This window comes from Ascaphus truei, unplaced genomic scaffold, assembly GCF_040206685.1.
Source record: "Ascaphus truei isolate aAscTru1 unplaced genomic scaffold, aAscTru1.hap1 HAP1_SCAFFOLD_410, whole genome shotgun sequence".
NCBI lineage: Eukaryota > Metazoa > Chordata > Amphibia > Anura > Ascaphidae > Ascaphus > Ascaphus truei.
The window spans coordinates 1-18,088 of record NW_027456741.1 but is presented as its reverse complement, the minus strand read 5'-3'; the positions used below and the strand labels follow the sequence as shown (position 1 = coordinate 18,088).

Below are 18,088 nucleotides of genomic sequence, written 5' to 3'. Positions count from 1 at the left end.
TAAGTTTGATATTTACATTATATGCATGCGTTGTCTGGTTTTCAAAACGTAAACATTTTCATTGACCAAGGAGGCGCGAGCTTCCCCCCCCCCCCTCTCATAAAAACCCTCTACATAAAGACATACAAATAACAAGAGGACACATATATGGAGGTAAAAGGCCGCGGCTTATTTATTAACACAAATGGGGATAGCGTACCACCTGTCCGCGCCAGAATGCTCAGGGCTGGGCAACGCAAAGGGGGCACCCGGAAGTACGTCCCGGTGACCTGCCCAATTGCTTCAAACCCCCCGATAACCAGCCCCGAGCCACTTCTGGGGAACAAGCACCTACCCCCCCCCCCCCAACTGCCGCCGCGACAAAGCAATTGGTCCACTGACCCCTCCATCGTTATCTTTTCTTCCTTGTCTCGAATATATACTCTTATTTATCTGCAAAATAAAGAAATGTTAACACCCCCCCCCCCAACTGCCGCCACCAACGGGCCTGTTTAACCCCCTTAAATCAGACCCGTACCGCCATACCCCTTATGACCTCTTCCAAACCTTCCTGTAAATCATTATTAAACATATCCACACCCACATCCGACAACTGTACCCCATCTTCCCTAAACCATCCACTCAATTAAAAACTAAACTGCGGGTGACGAATGACCCCACCCCCACATTGAACCAAGAAATTCCCCACCTTCCTGTTTAACCTCTTCCTCATCTTGTTAACTCTCCCCGGGATACGCGCACCTTTCCAAACCAACCTGCATATTATCTTATTATCTCGGACCAAAATAATTGCACCTTTGGCCAAAACGCTAACATGCGCGCCAAATCTTGCTTAATCTGCTGGAATAAATCAATCGACCGCAATTTTGCCACATCATTACCCCCAACATGAATAATGATGATGTCCGGTGCCCTCCTACCCCTGGCCCTAGAAATTAGCAGCGGAAAAAGACGTCCCCACCGCATCCCTCTCATCCCCCACCACGTTACCTCCACCTGCTCCATACTCAAACCTAAATTCTTTCCATACGGGCGCGAATTCACCCTCTTCCCCGCCCAGTGTACCATTGAATCTCCCACGATCCAAATTACCACGAAATCTGAGGAGGCAAAAACATGGTGGGAAAAAAGAAAAACAACAGCAGAGTGATTACTCTATCGCAACATTCTCCCCTACCAAATCCGGCCTGATGTATGTCCGGTAACTGTCTGACTTCCAGCGCCCAATCCTCCGTATCTTTGCTACCGCGAGCCCAACGCGTGCTGCTTCCGTCGCTGACCCAATGCGAAAAGAATGCGTTCCATACTGCCCCCTTCTAACCCTTGCTGCTTGAGACACATCCGAAAGACCCGCAAATATTGAAACCTTGACAATGCCCCCCCGTTCATGTGCACTAACAGTGGACCCCCTTGTTCTGGCCTAATGGCCAAATAATCTTCCAAAGCTTTTACTGGGCACACCACACTTCCAGGCAAACCCTTCAACAAGATCCACGCTCCCTTTCCTTTCGGATCCGTTTTAGACCTCCGTACCAGCAACCTCACCAAACCTTCTCCTAAACTTACGTCAGCCCGCTGCAAGCCACCCCCTCCTTTCTTGGATACACAAACCAATTCACCTGCTCACAGAGCTGCAAAAAATGCTATGATGAATGTGACCTTAAAAAGTACTGCCTCAAAACTGGAAGAGCATACCACGTCTGTGACCCACAACAAACCTTCCAAAATTACCGGCGTCACTGGTCTTCTGCCATCCCTGCTAGTTATCCCTTTAACCATGCCTGCTAGCACCTTCCTTACCACAAAACACATCAACCCTACCATTCAGCCTAAGGAAGAACGATATACCCGCCATCTTTCTCCCTATGGATCCACCAGCTAAACACTTGTCCCTCAAACTCATCATGTGACCCAGCAAAATGTCTACCTCCGAGATCTTTCCTCCCGCCAACCTTTCCGCCTCCCGAAATTCTCGCCAAGCAGCCACCTAAGCACCCCACGTACCCGGGGCGAGTGAAGCCTTGATTATATCAATCACACCTCCGTTACCAGATCCCACAAGACTGCTGGGCACCGTTCGCCCTGGGTCTCCGCCCCCGGTGCCAACCTCCGAAACAGCTCCATCTGCAAACGTGATAATGCATCAGCAATGTTGTTCTCCACCCCAGGAACATGCCTAGCCTTGAAACCTATATTAAGCTGTAAACACCGTAACACAAAATGCCTCAACAGAACCAACACTGGTGGGGACCGTGAACCAAAATTATTCACAGCCTCCACCACACCCAAGTTGTTGGACCAAAACGTCACCTCCCTGTTAGCAAACTTGTCCCCCCAAAGATGTACAGCCACTAGTAAAGGGAAAAGTTCAAAAAATGTCAGATTCCTGATAAGCTGAGTCCCTCGCCAATCCTCTGGCCATTCCTCCGCACACCAAGCTCCATTAAAATATACACCAAACCCTACTGACCCAGCCGCATCCGTAAATAGCTGCAGCTCATCGTTCCGCGCTGGACGCCCCCTCCACAACGTCCTTCCGTTGTAACTCTGTAAGAATTCTTGCCACACCACCAAATCCTTCCGAATATCTGTTGTGACCCGAATGAAGTGGTTGGGACACCTTACCCCCGCTGTAGCTGCTGACAAGCGCCTGGAAAACACCCTTCCCACAGGCATAATGCGAGCTGCAAGCACCAAATGGCCCATCAAAACCGGAAACTGTCTTAATGAGGCCTTCCTAAGAAGCATGAAATCCTTTATCATACTCTCCAAAACAACTAACTTCTCAGGAGGTAACCTATATTCCCTGTTCACTGAATCAATTACTATGCCCAGAAAACTGAGAGTGGTCGTGGGTGCCACTGTTTTTTCATTCGCCAAAGGAACCCCAAATTCGCGCGCCATGGCTGAAAATGAAAAAGCCACCTTGCGCACAAATCAGACCCCTGCGGACCAACGAAAAGGAAATCATCCAAATAATGTATGATCCCTGCTGCCTGCACCCTATTGCGGATCACCCACTCCAAAAATGTGCTGAATGTTTCAAAATAAAAACAAGACAATGCACAACCCATAGGTAAACAAAGGTCAACAAAATAAAGCCCTTCCAACATACAGCCCGATAAATGAAAACCATCTGGATGTACCGGCAAGAGTCTGAAAGCTGACTTAACGTCAGCCTTCGCCATCAATGCCCCCTGCCCCATCCTTCCCACCAAAGCCGCCGCTTGATCAAAAGTGGCGTAGCTTACTGAGCATAAGTCCCTATCTATCCCGTCATTAACTGACGACCCTTTCGGGTAAGACAGATGTTGAATTAACCTGAAAGCCCCCGCCTCCTTTTTTGGAACCACTCCCAACAGTGACACCCTAAGATTTTTCAGTGGCGGGGAAAGGAAAGGGCCCGCCATTCTGCCCAACTCAATCTCTTTATCAATTTTTTCTTTTGCCACATCCCCATTCAACCTGACCAACTTCAAATTCCTCTCGCCCCCCGATCCCTCCTGATACTCAAAGGGGATCCTGAATCCTTCCTTAAACCCCTCTCGTAATAAGCTAGCTGCCCGTCTATTGGGGTATTTTTCCAAAATGTGCTGAATGTTTCAAAATAAAAACAAGACAATGCACAACCCATAGGTAAACAAAGGTCAACAAAATAACGCCCTTCCAACATACAGCCCGATAAATGAAAACCATCTGGATGTACCGGCAAGAGTCTGAAAGCTGACTTAACGTCAGCCTTCGCCATCAATGCCCCCTGCCCCATCCTTCCCACCAAAGCCGCCGCTTGATCAAAAGTGGCGTAGCTTACGGAGCATAAGTCCCTATCTATCCCGTCATTAACTGACGACCCTTTCGGGTAAGACAGATGTTGAATTAACCTGAAAGCCCCCGCCTCCTTTTTCGGAACCACTCCCAACAGCGACACCCTAAGATTTTTCAGGGGCGGGGAAAGGAAAGGGCCCGCCATTCTGCCCAACTCAATCTCTTTATCAATTTTTTCTTTTGCCACATCCCCATTCAACCTGACCGACTTCAAATTCCTCTCGCCCCCCGATCCCTCCTGATACTCAAAGGGGATCCTGAATCCTTCCTTAAACCCCTCTCGTAATAAGCTAGCTGCCCGTCTATTGGGGTATTTTTCCAGCCAAGGCGCCATTGCCTCTGCTGAAACTGGCGTTCCCGCCTTCCTGAACAGCCTGCTGTCCTGCTCCCTTGAAACCCTTACTATCTTTCTTAAAGCACTTTGATTTGGGATGCTGACCCCCGCACCCAGCGCAAGTATGTTGGAATCTACATACAATTCTCAAAATTGCATCTTGACTCGTTGTAACGCCAACATACCCCCGACTGCTTCCCACCTGCACGCCCTCTCCCTGATGTGCGCACCTGAAAATGCTCCCGCCAGACCCCTTTGAGGCTATTTGACCCACGAAAGGACGACCCCCCGTGTTTCTGAAACGCTTTTCTAATCGTATCCTGATACTTAAAAAGCGCCGAGCATAAATGCGGATCCTTTTCCCCCGCAACGCCCGCCAAAATCCCAAATGCCTGCGACCAATTACTGAACTTGCGAGGAAAAAGACGCTTTTCCACATCCTCCTTTTTAGCCTCCCCCTTTTTTTTTCCGGATTTAGCTACCGCTTCATTGTAACCCGGAAGCAATGACAAAATCTCAACGTAATCACCCGCCCAAATCTTTTCCTTTACTTCCTTTGACAAATGCACGCCTAAGGAACGTGATATGGTCGTACATGAGTCCCCATAGGCCGCATCCGGCAGCCTTTTTGAACCTGCCAATGGCCTTCCGAGCCCTGTCCCCTGCCCAGCACCTGAATTCACCACCGGATGCTCACCTAACAAACTAACAACTGTCGTTAAATCAGCTCCTTGTCCCGCCACCTGCACCGGCAATGCTGTGGCCGATGCCAACGCATCTTGAATAACTTTCGGCACTGTGCTAAGGGTACAACCTGCTGTACTCTCCCCACCCAAAGACACCTGAGCCAACTCTCCACCCACTGTTCCACGGTTGCTCCCCCCATCAAGCACTGAATCTGACCCCCCCTGCCGCTCACTTGACTTGCATGCCTCCACTGCTTGCTTAGTGGATAATAACGTTGTCATCGGCAATAAAGCTAACTGAACGCCCTTAACCACCGCACTAATCATTCTTGCCTCGGCATCGCCCGCTAACCCCAACTCCAACACCTGTGGCCCAGGGGAGCTAACAATGCCCGGCAAGGTAACGCCCTTATTTCCCAAACAAGCAACTCTTTTTCGCTTACCCTTCGATGCCCCAGTCCCCGGCGGTGTTTTGAACCGCCTGTCGGGACCTGCCCCAAGACCCTTGTCCTCTAAGCCTCTGACAGCAAGCTCAACCCGAGGCCCGGACCGCTTGCGAGCCGTGGACGACGTACCAGCGCCACGAAGCGAGGTCGACCGCGTCCCGGCCGTTCCAGATTTACCTGTAAATGAGGAAGCAAATATTAAACCCCCAATTAAGCTAACCTTTATTCCTGAATAAACGCTTATTTTTTTTTTTTTTTTAAAAGGACCAATCCTTTACCTACGTTCTCTTCTAGGCTGGGACCAAACCCCCCAACCTCTATTTTTTTTTTTTTTTTTTTTTTTTTTATTACCAACTATCCTTTTCCAGCTTTCCTTTCACCAGTAACCGGCTATGGCGAGCATGTCGGCCCTCTCCCAAAATCCCCCCCTTTTTTTTTTTTTTAGGGGAGAAATGGAATACTTAGCCACCTACTGCTCGCCTCCATCCATGCTTTTTTTTTTTTTTTTTTATATAAGGTTGGGACCCATGTCCCACCCCTGTTTTTCCAGGGACCCATGTCCCACCCTTGTTTTTTTTTTTTATTTTTTTTTTTTTTCTCAGGGACCCATGTCCCACCCTTGTTTTTTCCAGGGACCCATGTCCCACCCTTGCTTTTTCCAGGGACCCATGTCCCACACCGGTTTTTGTGGGGACCCATGTCCAACACTTGTTTTTGTGGGGACCCATGTCCCACACCTGTTTTTGTGGAGACCCATGTCCCACCCCTGTTTTTTCCAGGGGCCCATGTCCCACACCTGTTTTTGTGGGGACCCATGTCCAACACTTGTTTTTTGTGGGGACCCATGTCGCACACCTGTTTTTGTGGAGACCCATGTCCCACCCCTGTTTTTCCAGGGACCCAATGTCCCACACCTGTTCATGTGGGAACCCATCTCCCAGGCTCCTCCCAAAAGTCACCCAGCCTTCAACCAAATAGGCTGTGATTTCCAAAAACTCCGCCATGACATACCCTTCTGCACCACCAACGCTTCCCGTGCTCCGTAACTAGGACCCCCTTCATCACTTGATGATGGCCACGCCTCAGCGCAGGTAGCATGGGAACCACCCTGTCCTCTCGCGTTTCCACGACTGCCCAAACTTCCTTGATCACTTCCAGCTTTCAGCACTAGTGCACACATCTGCTTCTGAAACCATCCTTCCTCATTGTTGTGCGCCTCCGCCAAAAGCTGCATGGTGCTGACCTGAAAGGACATCGCTACTAGCGCTGAATTTATCCAATGGCTCGTCAAACACTGGTTTAATTCCACCACCTAAATCCTGCCAGCAAACTACTCTTGAACTCTTGCCTGGCCGATCTTTCCACGAAAACCAGTTCACTTGAATAGACTTAGAACCGCTCTAAAGCTTTTTTTTTTTTTTAAGTATGGTGTCACCCACGACACGAAAAACCTTAGAATTGGCTTCCATTAACCACAACCAAGACCAACCTCAAAAGGCGTTTTTTTTTTTTAAACCTTTTTTTTTTTTTAATATATATTTTTAATTATTTATTTAATTATTATTATTTTTTTAAATGGACAGCCCCTGTTTAAAAGAGTGGAAGAAAAAAGGGGGGGAAGGAAAAGGGCCAATATCTCCCCAAGGAGGAGGGAGGAGGGGGGGCAAAAGCCCACCATTCCAGCCAAACCACGAACAGCCCCCTCCCCCAGACGTAATAACAGCCTTGCCCCCAGCCCCCCCCCAAAAAAACCACCCCCTGATCATCGTCAGGAGGCGGAACCACATGACACTCGTGTATGCAAAGACCTCCCTTGCCATTAGCCCAACCGCACGGCTAAGCGTGGGCTGGGCGAGCCTCTCTTCCCCCCCCCCAGCCACACAAGCGGCCACAATAGGAGGACAGGAACAGGGCTCGCAAACGGCGCCAAGCAAAAACCTCCTCCACGCCGATGCGCCTTCCTACACGCATCAGCCCCAGGTAGGAGTCACTCTCCTCATCCTTCTCCCTCCTCCCCCCGCCGCTGCTACCAATAAAACAGCGCGATAACGAAAGGCAGGACAAAAACCTATCCCTACTCGCAATCCCCAACCTCCCCCCGAGCACCGGCAAAACCGGCAAAAACACATGGGGGGGGGGGGGCGGAGGGTCCCTCACCACGAGGAAGGAAGGGAGGTCCCACGCAGGACAAAAAACAACAGCCTTACTTGCAATTCCCCCCCCCCCCCCCCCCCGGGCACTGGCAAAACCGGCAAAAACACACGGGGGGAGGCGGAGGGTCCCTCACCACGAGGAGGGAAGGGAAAATCCCTCACCCCGGGAGGGGGGCCCAAATCAAACCAATTTTAACCTACTAAACGCAGGAGAAGAGAGGAGAGTGTGTGAAACTGTTGAACGCCAAGGAACAAGTGACAGTTGCTTGTTCCTTGGCTCTATTTAAAAACTAACCGCCCCAACTGCCTTCCCTGATCGTGCACGCGACCAACAGCCTAGCTGGGGGGGGGGGCCGCACCCCCCGGTCAATAGCTGTAGCCACCCATGCGGGCTAGGCCAGCTCTATAACGGGTAATGAGGATATTACATTTAGATTTTTTTTTTTTAATACGTGGGGTTTATTGATTGTTATTCACATGTTCCAATGATAAAGGGGGTGACCCCCTTGCCAGGTGTGATTTGCCTTTTGTGTTGGCAAAACAGAGTGTAGAGTAGATTATTGATTTTATCTATGAAGCATGTTTATACAGTAGCTGAATATAGATTCCCAGTTCACCAGCGTGGCCTCAAATTCTCTCGCCTCACAATTCCATCATTTTAACTTGAGTATGGTTTAACCAGCATTTATCAGCTGGCTGTTCATAGGAGTTATCAAAAAGTCGAACGAAGATGCAATGCTGATACCTGAAATTTGTTTTAATGGGTGACATTATTTACCAGACATCCATATTCTGTAATTATTTCACTGTTTTTAGAATAAAGGTGTGATACTTTCGTTTTACTCCTTGTCAGGTGCATGCGATTGAAGATAATATTAATGTGTGCTGTGACAGCTACGTTATCTCCGGTAAGAAGGATAAAATATTACTCTGTCCCTAAAAAAAAAAAATACTAAATGAATTGGTTTGCAAGAATATATTTTCTTTCTGTTAAAGGTGAAGATGACAGTGGAAGCCATCCAGATACTACCAGCAATTCCGAACTGAAATCTTCTAATGTAAGTACTGTCACAGGAGACCAGAACTTTTACACCGGGATCACTAGCACCAAATAGGACAAGGTTGTTGAGTAAAATGAGGTTTATTCTGGCACGCCAGCAGACAAAACAAAGATGCACAAAGCAAGATACAATACCACCTGGGGAGTAGACTAGCCTCGCTAGGTGCAGGGGCCTGCTTCAAAAAGGCTTGCCCTGTCCGCTTCTCGTCCAGGATATCAGAGTGCTGATCACACAGCAGCCCCTCTAACGTATCTCCAGCTGGTCACAGTCAAGATCCAAACTCCTTCACAGAATGTCTCCCAGATAGATTCTCTGATCAGCAGTGCCTCTTATATAGCCCTCTGTTGCTATCCTTTACATGGGACGGGTTGCTGGCCAATCAGAGCAGACCTGATTGACCACTCTTTCCCACTCGCCAAATGTCTTTAACACCTCCACGTTCCCAGCCTTTGTCACAATACACATTTCTCTGAAGGAACCTCAGCTGATTAAATCACAGAGTCCCCTCTATAGAAATGTACACATGCAAATCACATTACAAGTCTGTCATCTTAGAAATGAGCACATACAGTCACCTAATCCAATTTACACTTTACAGGGCTGACTCCCAAATCACATCACAGAACAATGTTGATTCACTAAACTGGGGGCTTGCATTTACAGGGAATAAAGTGCTTTGATTTACATACATAGTGCATTATACTTTCCCTGTTCTCCCCCAGATATTAAAGTACATTTGGCCAAAATAAGCCTTACATAGGTGGCCAAGTTACATGGATTATGGGGTAGCTAGCTGGGCTTCATCCCAGTTTTGTGATGACAGCTACCCCATCCATCACAAGTACAGGTAGTCCTCGCTGTCCAACGTTTCACATTACAATGAATGGCATATCCAATGCTTTACAATGCAACCCTATGGGCCATTTTTCTACGCCGGAATGCGTTATCCAACGCTCACCACCACTGATTAACATGGGACTCACTTTACAACGTTTTCATTATCCAACGCTACTTCCAGAACGGATTCTGTTGGATAACCAAGGACTGCCTGTTATTTATTTGCTCCTGATAATGAATGCAACACGAAGGCCTCGGTCAGGGTGGCGCTGAGCGGGCGCTCACGCTGGCCGCGATGAAACACATTGCGACAATGTGTGGCCAGTGTGAGCAAGTGCATGAGCGGCGCCTACCTGCTTGCCAAAGCAAGCAAAATTGAATTTGTTCCTCGCACATCACGTGAGCTGTTTGCCCAATGAGGGCGAACCAGCTCTGTGACGTCATGGCCGCGCCCCCAGTGTGCGCATCTAGCCAGCCACAAATCTCCCAACCGAGCAGGGAGAGTGACGTCACCGCGCATGAGCGCCCGCTCCCTGCCTGGCCTCTGCCTAAGGCTTAATAAATTGTTTGCATGAGAATGTTTTGCTTTATTGTTCAGCCATTAACTACATTATTTAGGGTGCTTTTGTGTGTACCTCTGATGGGGAGGGAGCGTCCTTCTAATCATTCAATCTGACTACATCTGTCTGTCTTCAATGACAAAAACACTCTAACATGGAGTGAAATGAGTGTGGAGGTAATTGCAGCAGTTCAATGAACCAATCCCTATTAGTATTTATATTGACAGGAAACAAAAACAAAAAGAACTTACCCTGTTACTCTTCCGTCACTATGTATTAATGTTCCTTCATAGTTTTAAATGATTCAATGACTGTCATACATTTTTTAATAAACCAACAACTAGAATTTTTCAGAGATAATTGAGTGTACAGAGATTTACAAACCCCTGCATCTCTTTTTCATGTGCAGATGAAGATGCACAACTCTCTCAGCGATTACCCGCACGATCTAGCGTGCCTAAAAGGGTTCAGTTGTTGCTGCTCCCTCATTGGATACAGTGAAATTCATTATTAACTTATTACATTGTTTTGCTGGTGACTTAATTGCCTGATCTATTTTCTTATATATACGCTCCGCGCTGAGCCCCTGCATCCTCAATGAGGATGCCTTGAGAGGGGGCTCACGCGAGCGTCCGCAGGCATGCTGAGGCGCTGGATTTTTCAGCCGACAGCCAAGCTGTTTTTCAGAGCGCTGTCGGCTGAAAACAACCAATCAGCGCGGAGCAGCGTCAATGTCACGGCGCCGTGACGTTGACATTGGTGCGTCGCGGGCGATTGGCCCAGCGACGTCACTGCCCCGCCTCCCTCAGTCTCCCCCCGCCTCCGATCGCGCCCGCTGGCTCGCCTGCATGGGCATGAAATCGCGCAGATTTCAGCAGGCGAGCCTCAGCGTCAGCGCGGTCCAGCCCTGCTTCCCCTTCTATGGACCCAGCCTTAGGCTTGGATTTGAACCAGGGATGGTGGCTATTTTGTCCGATGTGGAATGTGTTGCTTACAAAAACAGGAAGTCCATCTTCAGTTTGGAGGCAAACTGACCACCAGAATTTCCCACGTTTGCGCAATGTAACCATTTATTTAAAATTCGTTTTTGAGAGACGGGCTTTTTTTCTGTTTCAATTTTGTTGTTGCAATTAGTTAATACAAAGAAGTGAGATTTTAGCTCAGGGGACGGGTTTAAAGCTGCAGTTCAAGCAATATCCTACGTGTATGTTTGTTTTAATAAATCAGTTCTGTACAATGAGAAAATACTTGTAGCCCTTTTTTTTTTTTAACAATTTTTTAAAGACATTTTTAATGTATTATAATGTAACAAGCATTTTTGTTTCTATAGCAACCATTTACAAAGTCACACACACTTCCTCTTCTGAAACGCTCTGGCATACCCCTTTTGCCCTCTCTAGCAGTACACCAATTGTATCTAGTGGCTGCCTGGTCACATGATCTTTCCCACAGAACTTTGCATCTTGGGGAATCTTCTGCTGCCCTAATGGTGATGTAAAGAACCCCCAAAACCAAATCTTCAGCGATTAATTACAGGAGAAACAATCGATCTGCAGCTTAGCTAATCACTTGTCAGTGTGCAGATTTTATTGATGCACATATTAAATGAAAAAATAAATACATTAAAAAAAAACGGCAGCCTGAACTGCAGATTTAAGTAAATCATTCCATTTATGTGACACCCCATACTTTTTGGATCAAGTTAAAGGTCTATTTTCCCGTGGGAGGTATCCACAAAATATCACTGCACAGTATGGTCTGTCCAAAATGAAATCGGAAGGTGGGTGCTGAATCCTCCCCTTCTTCCCTTTTTTTTAAAAAATTATATAAATATGCTTCATGATCTATTCTATACTATATATAGTGATATATATATATATATATATATATATATATATATATATTTTTTTTTTTAACAGGATCATGCTCCTTTAGTGCATTTTTCAGATCTGAAGCTTGGGAAAAAATATGTTGCAGATGTAGATATTATTGTTCACTTCAATGAAAGAGCAATTCCTAAAACATTGGCCGTAAGTATATATTTTTGAATCTTACATTTTAGAACCACTGCTCTGTACACATTGCAAGTTCTCTCCAAACAACTCTTCCACACACACATTTTCCATGATATCTCACTTTTTAGTCTCCTATTCCTCAACTTGCATCCAAAACCTCTGCCGGGTCCAAACATTTTCTACCTACCCTGGAACATCAAATTTGCCTTACCCTTCACATAAGGTGTCTGAAAAACGCCTTCCTTCGAAGAATGGTTTTCAACATCCTCCTGTTATGTTACTCTGCTTATTCCTGCCTCTACTGCAACACACATTAGCTCAGGGGTGGGCAACTCCAATCCTCATGGGCCACCAACAGGTCCGGTATTAAGGATATCCCTGCTTCAGCGCAGGTGGCAGTTTTTGACTGAGCCACCTGTGCTGACGCAGGAATATCATTAATACCAGACCTGTTGGTGGCCCTTGAGGACTGGAGTTGCCCACCCCTGTGCTAGATTCATAGTAGTCTTTACAACCACACCCATCTTTTGAAGTGAAACTTTAATGGCACCTAGTAAATTCTCATAGGACAAAATCTCCTTCACGGAGGCGAAAATGTGTAACGGAAGTGACGTAATTTGCTGGTGCTGCACCGCGCATACACAGAAGTGGTCGCCGCATGCGCAGGTGACATCAGAACCGCTTGTGCAGGAGCAGTCAGAGTGCATGCGCAGAAGCGGCAAAAGTTGCATCCACATGCGTACAAACGCCTGATGGCATTCGCGCATGTGCTGAAGAACTTTTCCATTATCGTGCATGCGCAGAAACAACTAACAGAGGCCAGCACCGCATTCGCAGAAACGACCAGAGCCGCTTGTGCATGCGTGTAAACGGCCGTCCACCCTCACGCATGCATAGAAGAGGTTTCCCATTTTCACGCATGTGCAGAAACAGCCAGAGCTGCTTGCACATGTGCTGGATGTTGGGAAACGTTGCTATGGTGTTCCCACTATTTATGGCACACCTGGCACATTTTGTGAGGTAAATTCTCGCTTCATCAAAGGTGATTCAATAGCCCTCTAAATGAGCAGAACATGAGCTTATAAAGAAGTAACAATTGATATTACACACCCATCTGTTAAATTCATTGTATGTATGAAAGAAAGTACAACTCTGTCTTGTCCTCGTCTCTTGATCTACATGCCCCGCTTTCTCTCTGCCGCCCTCGCCCTTCTAACCCTAGACCCTGGCTAAATTCCCACACGCGCATGCTGCGTTCCTCCACTCGTTCCTCTGAACGCCTCTGGAGGAAGTCTCACACTCTCGCAGACTTCCTTCACTACAAATTTATGCTATCCTGTTTCAACTCTGCCCTCTCGCAAGCTAAACAAGCCTACTTTTCTGCACTAATCAACATGCACAAGTCTAACCCACGCCGACTGTTCTCTGTCTTTGATACTCTACTCAAACCACCCTCAGCTGCCTCTCCTTCTTCCATCTCCGCTCAGGACTTTGCTGACTATTTTAAGGAAAAGGTGGAATCCATACGGCAGAACATCCCCTCTGTTTCTTCCCCCCATCCTACACCTCTTCCTAACTCTCCTCCTGCCTTCCTTGAGTCTTTTTCCACTGTCTCAGAGGAGGATGTGTCGCTGTTGATCTCCTCTTCTCCCTCTACCACTTGCCCTCTTGACCCCATTCCCTCCCATCTCCTAAAACCTCTAGCTCCTACTATAATCCCTACGCTTACACACATTTTTAACTCCTCCCTCTGCTCTGGAACCTTTCCATCCTCCTTCAAACATGCAACAGTCATACCATTACTCAAAAACAGCAAGCTTGACCCTACCTGTCTTTCTAACTATCGACCTGTCTCCCTCCTGCCTTTTGCCTCTAAACTACTTGAACGTCTTGTATTCTCTCGCTTGCTCCATTTTCTCAACACCTATTCTCTCCTAGACCCTCTACAATCTGGCTTCCGCACTGCTCACTCCACCGAAACAGCCCTCACCAAAATAACTGACGACCTCCATGCTGCCAAAGACAGAGGTCATTACACTCTGCTCATATTACTCGACCTCTCTGCAGCATTTGACACCGTGGACCACCCTCTTCTCCTCCACATTCTCCATACTCTAGGTATTCGGAACAAAGCTCTATCATGGATCTCATCCTACCTCTCCCATCGTACTTTTAGTGTCTCTTCTGCTAACACCTCCTCCTCCTCTTTTGATCTCTCTTTGGGGGTACCCCAGGGCTCTGTCCTGGGACCTCTTCTCTTTTCTCTGTACACACTCTCTATAGGTGACCTAATAACATCTTTTGGGTTTAATTATCACCTCTTTGCCGACGACACACAAATATACTTTTCAACACCTGACCTTACACCTGCTGTACAAACCAAAGTTTCTGAATGTCTCTCTGCTATATCATCCTGGATGGCCCTCCGACGCCTTAAACTCAACATGGCTAAAACAGAGCTCCTCATACTTCCTCCCAAACCTGGCCCTACTACCTCCTTCCACATTACTGTTGGAACTACAATCATTCACCCAGTAGCCCAAGCACGCTGCCTAGGGGTCACACTCGACTCCTCTCTCACATTCGCCCCTCACATTCAAAACATTTCTAAAACTTGTCGCTTTTTCCTCCGCAATATAACTAAGATACGCCCTTTCCTCTGTTGTTCGACTGCTAAAACTCTGACTCAGGCCCTCATTCTCTCCCGTCTTGATTACTGTAACCTCCTGCTGTCTGGCCTTCCTGCCTCTCACCTGTCTCCCCTACAATCTATCCTAAATGCTGCTGCCAGAATCACTCTACTCTTTCCTAGATCTGTCTCAGCATCTCCCCTCATGAAATCCCTCTCCTGGCTTCCGATCAAATCCCGCATCTCACACTCCATTCTTCTCCTCACTTTTAAAGCTTTACACTTTTCTGCTCCTCCTTACATCTCAGCCCTAATTTCTCGCTATGCACCATCCCGACTCTTGCGTTCTGCTCAAGGATGTCTACTTTCTACCCCCTTTGTATCTAAAGCCCTCTCCCGCCTTAAACCTTTTTCACTGACTGCCCCACACCTCTGGAATGCCCTTCCCCTCAGTACCCGACTTGCACCCTCTCTATCCACCTTTAAGACCCACCTTAAGACACACTTACTTAAAGAAGCATATGAATAGCACTGTGGATATTCTGAACACAGGATACATAAAGATTGGCCCCCTGCAGACGCACTTACCAGAACTCCCTCCTACTGTCTGTGTACGTTCTCCCTACCTACCAATTAGAATGTAAGCTCCTCAGGGCAGGGACTCCTCTTCCGAAATGTTACTTTTATGTCTAAAGCACTTATTCCCATGATCTGTTATTTATATTATCTGTTATTTATTTGATTACCACATGTATTACTACTGTGAAGCGCTATGTACACTAATGGCGCTATATAAATAAAGACATACAATACAATACAATACAATACAATGTATGCAACTGTCTAAATAAACAAACACTTCTGGTCTAAGGATAATTGAAAAAAAAAACTTAGTATGTGTGTTGAAAATTTATGAATGAAAAGAACCAGCAACACAAGCATGAGGATGAATAATAAATAAAATACAAATGTATCACATACTGTAACTAAGGACAACATGGGTAATCCTGAATGAAAGCAAAATATAGAAGTGAGTTTTAAAAAAAAAGTGTGTGCCGATCACGCGCGTTCGAAGTGAAACTTCTTTGTTTTGTCACTGATTTGTATTTTGATTTTTATGATTTTGATTGAATGAAAGACTTTTGAAAGTATCGGCATTTAGATACTTTAAAATCCAAATTATGTATACAGGTAAACCCCGTTATAGCGCGGTCCTCGGGGACCACCCGATCCGACCGCGCTACAAACGGGGTCGCGCTAATTAAATTAATTAATGAATTAAACAAATTTAAAAATGGCCGCCGCGCCCGGGGTTCCGTGTCTACAGAGGGGGGAGAGCTGGGATCGCATCATCGCACTGTGCTACTCCTCCCTCCTCCCCAGCAGTCAGAGAGCTGCAGGCAGTGCTTGGAGAGTGCGAGGCTCAGGGCTGCAGCCTTCTCTCCATGGCAATTTTACTCACATGTCCACTGATCACCCGCACAGCAGCTTCTCCTGCTCTCACTCGCAAACTTTTCAGGGACGCCAGGGGAGCCTGCCCTGTCTAGGAAGAGAGCTGTGTGTCTGTGTGTCTGTGTTCCTGATAGCTTCTCCTGCTCTACACCACAGACATTCTATCCTGTGTGTGGGGGGGGGGGGGGGGGGGAGAGGGAGAGAGTGTGTGTGTCCTGTGAGTGTGTGTGCTGTGCAGTGTCCTGTGAGTGTGTGTACTGTGCAGTGTCCTGTCAGTGTGTGTGCTGTGCAGTGTCCTGTGAGTGTGTGTGCTGTGCAGTGTCCTGTGAGTGTGTGTGCAGTGTCCTGTGAATGTGTGTGCAGTGTGCAGTATCCTGTGAGTGTGTGCAGTGTCCTGTGAGTGTGTGCAGTGTCCTGTGAGTGTGTGCAGTGTCCTGTGAGTGTGTGCAGTGTGCAGTGTCCTGTGAGTGTGTGCAGTGTCCTGTGAGTGTGTGCAGTGTGTGTGCAGTGTGCAGTCAGTGTGTGCAGTGTCCTGTGAGTATGTAGTGTCCTGTGAGTGTGTGCAGTGGTGCAGTGAGAGTGTGTGTGCAGTGAGTGTGTGTGTGCAGTGAGAGTGTGTGTGTGTGCAGTGAGAGTGTGTGTGCAGTGTGTGCAGTGTGTGCAGTGTGAAGCGTGCAGTGTGCAAAAAAACATGTAAAAAAAAATTTTGATTTATATATTTATTTATTTTTAAACGGGAGCCACGTGAAAACCGCGTTATAACGGGTCGCGCTATAACGGGGTTTACCTGTATATCTTACTTTAGTTATCATAAGTCAATTGTATCATCTTTTCCAACTGGTATTATGGAAATTTCTGCAGGAAAAAAAATTATACTCAAGTCTTTAATTCAATCAAAATCATAACAATCAAAATACAATGTCAGTGACAAAACACAAAGAAGTTTCACTTAGAACGCGCATGCTCGGCACACACCCTTCCTTTTTTCTTCCCCACTGTAACTTGCACGCCCTCACGTTTTGGACTGTATCCTTTGAGCAAGGCCCTCCTTGCTTATTGTCTGTTAATGTCATTTTATTGTTATGGTCTTTCACAGCCCGTTGTACTGCGCTGCTAAATATTATCTCTTTATAAATAAATGACTTTTTACTAAGTAAATTCTATGATCTGTAGCCAATTGGCTTTTCTGCCATTTGATAGGAAATTGGCAAGTAAAATGTAGAGTATGACTTGTAGATGTCACTGCTAATTACACCTTTAGGCCTCGTCCATGGTAAGCACTTGCTTGCTGAAGCATGCTGACGCGCGCTCCCGTTCAGCACTGAGCCCCTACAGTCGCAATTAGAGCGGCTTCAGTAGGGGCTCGCTTACGCTTCCGCAAGCGCGCGGAACCGTAGGTCTTACCCAATTTTAAAAATCCAAAAAAATCAAGCGCTTGCCGGTCACGTGAGCGGTTCGCCCAATGAGGGCGGACCAGCTCCGTGACGGAACTGGCCCGCCCCCTGACGGAGCGCAGGGCAAGCAACCGCAAGGCCAGGGAAAGACAACGCTTTCCCTGCGCCTCAGCACGCAAGCGAAGAGCCTGGACGAGGCCTTAGTTAGGACGTGATCTATTATCTTTTTCTTTTCTTTTTTTTGTAGGTTGAACGCACAGGAGAAAAATATTTTTCTGTAAAAGTTTCGCCAATGAAAAATAAACACGGTAATAAAAAATGCCCCCCTCCCCCGCCATTCTCTGCCTTTGTATTGGATACAGATGTAGCCAGTATTACTATCGCCAGAGCTGTGTGAAGAAAAGCAAAACGCTGCGGCTCGGGGAACGAACCGTAAAAACCATGGCTGCTTTCAGTGGGTTTATTCTACCTGATACGACCAAGGCTGCATCTGTATAGTAATGTTTGGTAGATTGCTCAAGGACCTTGTAGACAAAATTGGTTGATTTGGAAACCATTCACTGAAAAATCTGATATCTGTCTTGTCCAGTTGGTTGTTTAGGAACTGCGGTCTCTTTTATGGTGAGAAGCAATGTGCTGTACTGTACAATCAATGGTGCATTAACTTTCATTTATGTGAATGGAAGTGACGTCACT

The 18,088-nt window shown here is 47.0% G+C and overlaps 2 protein-coding genes across 3 annotated transcripts in view; one reads left to right on the top strand and one right to left on the bottom strand.

Moving 5' to 3' along the window:
* LOC142483974 (Holliday junction recognition protein-like) overlaps positions 1–17,789 on the top strand; it is a 31,194-nt gene extending 13,405 nt beyond the window's left edge. Inside the window, exons 5-8 of the mRNA XM_075583894.1 lie at positions 8,298–8,352; positions 8,441–8,502; positions 11,822–11,932; positions 17,640–17,789. Of these exons, the coding sequence (XP_075440009.1) occupies positions 8,298–8,352; positions 8,441–8,502; positions 11,822–11,932; positions 17,640–17,789 (378 nt within the window). The remainder of the gene's footprint in view (positions 1–8,297; positions 8,353–8,440; positions 8,503–11,821; positions 11,933–17,639) is intronic.
* LOC142483975 (uncharacterized) lies at positions 100–6,999 on the bottom strand. 2 transcript variants are annotated; one of them, XM_075583896.1, is made up of 3 exons: positions 6,303–6,999; positions 5,289–5,468; positions 100–2,124 (listed from the first exon to the last, which is right to left on the bottom strand). In XM_075583896.1, exons 1-3 carry the CDS (start codon positions 6,544–6,546, stop codon positions 1,988–1,990), a joined length of 561 nt encoding a protein of 186 aa, XP_075440011.1. In that variant the 5' UTR covers positions 6,547–6,999; the 3' UTR covers positions 100–1,987. The 2 variants fall into 2 exon arrangements, with proteins under 2 accessions (XP_075440011.1, XP_075440010.1); XM_075583895.1 differs by having other exon boundaries at positions 100–5,468.
* Positions 17,790–18,088: the final 299 nt, after the last annotated feature.